General features: G+C 50.6%; 1 protein-coding gene across 2 annotated transcripts in view; it reads right to left on the bottom strand.

The window, feature by feature from the left end:
• The window catches only part of LOC119331510 (serine/threonine-protein kinase EDR1-like), an 18446-nt gene extending 12651 nt beyond the window's left edge, over positions 1-5795 (bottom strand). Inside the window, exons 1-3 of one of the 2 annotated variants that reach the window (XM_037604683.1) lie at positions 5286-5795; positions 4003-4419; positions 2914-3017 (exon numbers count right to left, since the gene is read on the bottom strand). In XM_037604683.1, coding sequence (XP_037460580.1) covers positions 2914-3017; positions 4003-4419; positions 5286-5645 — 881 coding nt within the window. In that variant the 5' untranslated portion in view covers positions 5646-5795. The remainder of the gene's footprint in view (positions 1-2913; positions 3018-4002; positions 4420-5285) is intronic. The other variant, XM_037604676.1, reaches the window with a different exon arrangement.
• Between the last annotated feature and the right edge of the window lie 1756 nt (positions 5796-7551).

Here is a 7551-nt window from a genome sequence, read left to right as displayed (position 1 = left end):
TTCTTGTCACTGTTCACAGCCGGCCCATTTGGGCGCTTTTTAGTTGTCCGACGCCTAGGCACAGTTTAGCTCACGGACGCACAGTAGGCCGGCCCATCCCGCACTTCCCCGGCGCCTTTGCCTCTATTCCCTCTCGCTCCTTTCCTCGTTCTTCTCTGCTTACCCAAGCCGATAGCACCGCGCCCTTGCCTCCGCCACTCGGCTCCCCATCCGCCACTGGTCATCGTGCCCTGCCTCGCTCCTCTCTCCTTTCTCGACAGGCCAAGCACCATGCCCTAGCTTTGCCGTCCAGCCACCGGCACCGACCCTCCCTATGTGTCCTCCAACCAACACCGGCCATGGATCCTCCACCTCCAACAGCACCGGCCCTCCTCGACTGAGCCTTGTCGTCTCCCACTGTCCCATGCACTACCACCTCCACAACTCGACAAGCCGGACCTTCCCTTCGTCTGCAACAGTAGCTTCACGCCCCTGCCGCCCTCTTCCAGCAAGCAACACCTCTGCTGCCACAACGTATGACGTGGGCCCGGCTGCCACTGCCCGCTTCACCAATCACCATCGCTGGATCGCCACGTTCTTCCCAGATCCGAAACCCTGCCATCGTAGCCGCCTTACTCAAAGACCCGGACATCCACAAGTACCCCCTCGAGCCCCTCATGTACCGCTTCCCGTCGCTCCCGCGAGCGACCGAGGGGGCGAACCCTACTTGCCGTCGGGGCTAGTCCTCCTCCAGCTCCCTCCATCGCCGCAGCCGGTGCGCGCCGCCAATCTGGTCGGCGTAGGCGGCGTCGGGGATCTCCCTTCTCCTCGCTCAATGTCGCGTGGCGCGGGACGACAGCTTCAGCGATAGCGTCATGCTGATCCAAGGCACGGCCGCGTGGCGGCAACCGGCGGCGACGCTTGGCGGCGCGGGTGGAGATTGGCTGGGCATGGCGTGGCGTTCGGCTGGGCATGGCTAGAGGATGGAGGTGGGGCTGGGCGTGGCCGGTAGCAGTGGCGGCGTCCAGCCCGGATCCGGTCTTGGCGTGGCAATGGCGACGGCTGGCCTGGATCCGGCCATGGTGGTGGCCGAGTCCCCTCCGTCGGGGATGACGGGCCAGGTGGTGAGTCCTTGTGGCGGCGCCGGTGGCGGCGGATCTTGGGATCCCGTGTCCAGGCTCGTCGCAGGACGTGTATGGCGGCCGGAGTTTCCTCTAGCGTCGACGGTGCTTGATGCGGGATCGCGACGGCGGTTGCCCTTGTATAGGCGACGACAGCGGTTGGCGCGACGGTGGGTACTCCCTGTAGTGCCCGGAATCAGGGCGGCGGCCCCTCTTCATCAACGGCGGCGGACTACAGGGTCGTGTGGGCGACTCGGAGTCCGGATCTCGAGGTAGTGACGGCCTTCTGAGGCTGGTGGCAGTATTCGACGTCCCTTCCATCAACAGATCGGGTTCGATGCGGCTCGGCAGATGACACGCGTGCCTCTTCCGGAGTTGTCCGGCGGTGCCTGCCGTCGGCAGATGAAGCCACCGGTGGATGCGCTACCGGCAATGCTACGCACGACGTCTTCTATGTTGACGTCAAGTCATGCCTACTTCCTGCAGGTGATGCACGATGGCTTTGGCGGAGGTGTCATGTTTAGCCTATTGTTGTTGGATCGAAGGTGGTGCGACAATAGCGGGAAGCAGGCAGTATGGGACGTCTTTGTCTTCCGTTGTCTCCTCCAAAGGTATCCGTTATCAAGGCGTCGGTAGACGGATATGGACGGATGGTACAGACAGCTTCAACGACGAGTTTATGCACTCTGGTGGAAACGCAAGATCTCTGATCAGGCTATGTCGTCGCGCTCCTATGCTGTGTCCTTGCTGAAGGTGGTGGATTGAAGCTTGGCTTTGGGGATGAGAATCCAGAGTTCAACCTTGTGGTGGACTGGCCATCATCGGCGCATGTGCAGCGATTCCTTCTTGAAGGCGTAGCCTAGGAGTTGTGTATTTTTTGTTTATGTTGTGTCTTCACAGGGTTAGTGGCTATCTGGGGGAGTTACTGTCGCAAGGTATACGGCCTCAAGATTTGTTTTCCGCTTTATTTCCAGGTCGGCGTTCGGCTGCTGGATTTTGCACTATTAATAATATATGGCTGCATGCATCGTGCTGATGAAGAGGCTGGGGGTTATCCTCTTCTTCGAAAAAAAACAAGTACAATCGACCCCGAGCTTCAAACCACCAAGAGTAAATTGCTCAGAACCACCGCATATGTGGCCAGGGTGACAGATTGCTAGGGTAACCAAAAAAACACCGCTTCTAAAGCCAATGAGCAACCAAAAACACTGATTCAGTGTTTATGATTTTTCTCGGATAGGATCCGAAGATGACGTGAGCTACGAGAAAGGACTGACCATGTACCAGGCTACTGGTCCAACAGGCAAGCAAAACCTCGAACATTCCGACACATCCTATGCTTTCTCCCTACAATGTTGTAGTGAGTTCCGATGCCTATTCTCGTGCATAGCATGATTATTGTCACCTGATAGTCTTACCTAGACTAAACAAAACTTGGCTTCAGTTTGAGTGGTTTGTTCCTCTGTATGAGGCACACCTGAGGTCTTTTAGGTTCGACGTGCGTCGTCTATTTTTTTCTTCTATTACTTTCCAACTAATGTTTTTGTCTGTTGGCTGATAGTAGGACCCACACGACATAGTAAGATTGAGAGACAGCGCGGCTGACAAGTAGTTTTCGCCAATTTTCATGGTCAACAGCCTTGGGCCGGACTGTAACAGTTCAGGATGGCATTTGTTAGCACGCATCTAACGGAATAATGGCATTTTTTAGCAGCTGAAACTTCTAGTGGCAAAACTGAGTGGTGGCACTGGCACACAACTGGTGGCACAAATGATAAAACCACTAACAATTGATGATTAAATATGTAAATACCTTTTGTCATCCATCTTTATTATGTTAATAGCATCATCCTCAACACCAGTGTAATGACTCCCTTTAACCAGCTTACAAGGGATACCAACAATATCAGCAAGAATCTGCAATAACACATAAATGTAAGACATGAGCAAATATGCTCCATGATCATGCGCTAGTTGTCAAGCCATGTGGAAGAGAGTTAACACTTGTGCAAACAAATTCCTACATTACTTCACCAGGTTTGGTTATCTAATGTTCAAATCATTTATAAAAATCTAAGTGAACAATGTCACTTCATAATTCTGCTTAAAATCAACAATATGATTCCTAACTTATTTACCAAAGAAAATAAAAGATAAAATGCACCATTCGTCACTGTGCAAGCACTAATGTATCACTTACGAGCTTGCGGGTTGCATATCTAGATCCCTAAAACTGTAAGTGTGTCATAACTTATGGCATGGCAATGGCACACTGACGAAGCTAAAATATCAGCATATGCTTGCTAAGTAATACCAATAAAGATTAAGCTCAGGCATTATCTTTGTTGAAGTGTATATGTGGATTGCCTACCATTTCCATTAGTTCAGACTTTGGTTGCGTTGGCTAGTGCATGAAGTCCATCCAAGCAAATAGGAGTGGGACCTTTGATGACCGACTTGTTTAGGGACATAAATGTATGTAAATTTTCAAAATCCAAGTGATACCCTTGCAAGTTTAGGCGCCTATGGTGCACTTCACTCTAAATAAAGACACTGTAATCATTCATGGGACAGTATCACAGTCTAATCTGTAAGATGCCTCAAAGGAATAACATCACAGAAGGTGGCGGAAATAAACTGTTCATAGATACGACAATTTGCAGCATAATGACCAATCCTTACTAAATTGCTTATGGATATAAACATACAGTGCTAAATTTCTGGTTTAATTTGTTTATTACATAAAAGATAAAACATAAGCATTTTTGTTGAATTTTCATCTGTTAGTAGCCAGGAAGCAAGTGAAGAATTGGTCATGGCCACTCCACACGTCTTCCGTAACTTTGGGAGAAGGAACATTTTCACTCAGAGAGAGAGAGAGAGAGAGAGAGAGAGAGATGACCTTGAAAAGTAAGGCGCGATGGCGAGACAAGCCTATCTCTATACTGCCAATATGCAGAAGGCTTGTCTGGTGTGATGTCCTCTGCTCAATGCTTTTGCTCAACCACCTAGTGATCATTTCATTTGCATCGATCACTGGACCACCCATGTGATCTGCAACAACTTCAGCTATTCGTCGCACCAATACTGTAATGTCAGGACAGCCCAACAGGCAGCATTCTGCTACTTCCTTCATCTCCTGCAGAGCATTATCAAATTTATAGTCGACCACAATTACTTCATATCCAAGATCCCCAGTGCTCATCTGAAGCTCTGCCAGTGAAGGTATTTTGCCCTGCCCAGATGATTCCGCAGAGAGGCCAAATATGTCGTAGAATCCATCAATTACTTTCTCATTGTAATCAAGAAAGTTATAGTCCTAAACAAAATAGAAATTATAATTAGAATGGACAGATCAACAAAGCTAGCACCAAAATATACAGAAATCAGAGGTGAACAACACCCGCTCATCAAGTGTCCTGTGACTATGAACAGGTAGTTGGCAATGAAGATCATGCCTGTAAGATAGCACAAAATATTGCCTAGTGGTTTGCAAAACTTCCCCGAGAAGGTGAGCCATTTCTAAATGATAGTATCACTTTGGCATATTATGCTCAAAATGGACGATAGAACATGAATGAAGACCAAAGGATTTACGAAAAGGTCAGTAACAAATGAGTCCAGGTCCAGTTTATAAGTCAAAAGCATGGCAAGGAAGAGAGTTCAACACATAAACACTGTGTGGTTGAAGGACACAAAACAACACAAGCAGTTTTCTCAAGGAAGCATGGACACATTGTCGTGCCTGCTATTTTGCCTCATGTGCATGTTTATGTCACTGTGAGCATGTTGTGTTTGTCTCTCCACATTCGTTCATTCATGTAATCATCGTGCAACTACAAGTGTCTGCTCAAATGAATGCGTGCGGTCAACCAAGCAATGCTGCAATCTTTATTTCTATGTTCATTTTTCAAAGATGAATTCATATTTACTCAATTTTGAATTTTCTGCTTGACATGTTGGAATTTATCGATGGAAGTGTTACAACTGCAATAAGATATCCAATTAGCTGAACCCTACCTTCTAAGTGCTTATCTCACATACTGTTAAGCCTTGGTTCCCTAGAAAGGGATAAATTGGCCTTGTTTGGTGTTAATGCGTCCAGGAGATAATATATTCTAATACAAAAATGATTGTAGTCACCAGCGACTCTACTGAAGGAATTAACAGGATTTGGATACTCACCCTGTAACGGCGGGAGAGCGACTCCGGGGTGTCTCCCCCACCACGATCGGTGTTGGTGACCGGGTCGCCCTTACCGAGGCTCATCAGCTTCGCCTTTCTGATCTGCTCCCCATCGGGATCCCCAGCGCCCTCGGCGCCCGACGCCGACGCTGATAGCGCCAACGCCAGCTGCATCTGGTACTCTTCCTCCTGCAAAATGAACTCATCCCCTGCCGCCTCTGTCGACGCCACGGGAGGAGGAGCAGACGGCGCCGATGGAGACGATGGCGCCTGCTGCTGCTGCTGCGCTGCAGCCGAATTCGACGGCCCCGCGGGCTCGCTGGATCGGTGCGACCACTTGGTCACAAACGGGATCTTCATGGCGTTCCCCGCGAGCACCTAGGGTTTGGGTTTCGAAAAGATTTCCTCTCTTAGTTGTTTCAGTTTGGCGATGTGATCGCGGATGTGAGATGGGCGGAAATGGTGAAGACGCGGAAAGGGAGGGGGGTTTAAGAAAAGTGGTGTCGATTAGTGAGTGCTGAGCGGCAGCGGCGGCTACGGGTGGGATTGATGAAGCATATCTTGCAGGAGTAGTGATTATCTCTATTTTTAATCTCTACTCTTAGGGGTTGTTTGGATAAAGCGTTTGTAGAAAACCAGATCTTGTTAACCGCGATTTCTGGTATAACCACCTAAAAACTCGTTTGGGTAAACTAATTTGCGTATATGCAAAACTGGGTTTTATAAAAGCCCAAAAAGGCAGCTTTTGGAAAAATGACTAATCGACGTTTTTCTAAAAACGAGTTCTGTATATACCCCGCCATCGCACGGCCTGTTCGGATCTAGCGACCTCTGCAGATTCGACTATGGCATTATGGGTATCGTTCTTATCGTCTCCAATCTACTTCTATGCATGCATGTCCTCAATGTCGACGGCCACGGCGATCGCCGGCGATGGTCCGCCGTGTTACGAACGAGACGGCGTTGTGGTTGGCCTCGCCGGAAGGTGAGAACGCGCAGCCTGGCTGCGGCGGCGTCGGCTGGCATGTCCGTGTGCTCTGCTTGGCTGTGGTTGGCTTCGCCGGAAGGTGAGAATACTCAGCCTGGTTGCGGCGTCGTCGGCCGGCATGTCCGTGTGCTCAGCTTGGCTGTGGTTGGCTTCGCCGGAAGTTGAGAACGCTCAGCCTGGCTGCGGCGTCGTCGGCCGGCATGTCCGTGTGCCCAGCTTGGCTGTGGCTGGCACCGCGTCTGCCTCGTAGTGGCGTGCCCTTGGCCCATGCACTCGTGTTGTTGTTGTTACTGCTTCCGCGTACGCATCATGCCAGCCTACTTTGAGGCTCCCGACACTATGGCATGTGCTGATGTGCTTGGGCTCGAGACCAACGTTCTCACCAGCGAGGAGCTCGAAGCGGGTTGCCAGAAGCAAGGGGTCCGTGACCATGAGAGGGAACTGACCCAAACAAAGAAATGCTTAATATCGTTTTCCCGTTTTTCTCATCCAAACAAAAAATTATATAAACCTACTATAACAGAAATACTAGCGACAACTGGTTTTCCTAAAATTTCTCTCAAAACTCGTTTCCTATAATCTTGCAACTAACTCTTATTATCCAAACAACCCCTTAATTGAGGAGTACGTATCACTATTCTTAATGGAGGAGTACGTACATCGTTTCATTCGTACGTAAGACCACTCATCCATCAACATTCCTACCGGTCCATCGATCCTGTCCCTCACGCAGCGGTAGTAAAAAAACAATTTTTTCCTTGTTACTTCTCTCGCCTGCACTAAAAACGGAAGGCAAATAACAGCGGTGGCATGGGTAGGTCTCGGTGGTGGCCTACCGGTGTCGTGGCGGCTTCACGGTGGCTCGATGGATCTGCCCGCGGCAGTGGCCGGCTTCTCCGGGGTCGGCCTGTCTGCGGTCGGGCCGTCTCGACCTTCACCCCATCTCCTCGTCGCCTTGGCGCTACTCCCATTAATGGGCTGGTCCTCTCCCAGCGGCAGTCCACAGCTCGTCTCGCGCCCAGTGCCGCAGGACCGAGCTCGTCCCGCGCATGATGCAGCAGGATCGAGCTTGTCTCGCGCATGGTGCAGCAGGAGTGACCTCGCCTCCCTCTCGATGCTACAGGACCTAGATCGTCTCGCGCTTAGGGCTGCTGGACGGGTCGGTGGATGCTAGACGCTGGGGGTCGCCCAGGGGCATGAAAGGTCGGACCTTTCCGCTCATCTCTTTCGTTGGGGTGCGGCGGGTCTCGGGTGAGGTGGTGTCGAGGTCTTGGATGA

The sequence above is a fragment of the Triticum dicoccoides genome, chromosome 1B (assembly GCF_002162155.2).
Source record: "Triticum dicoccoides isolate Atlit2015 ecotype Zavitan chromosome 1B, WEW_v2.0, whole genome shotgun sequence".
NCBI lineage: Eukaryota > Viridiplantae > Streptophyta > Magnoliopsida > Poales > Poaceae > Triticum > Triticum dicoccoides.
This window is presented reverse-complemented; position numbering and strand designations above follow the sequence as displayed.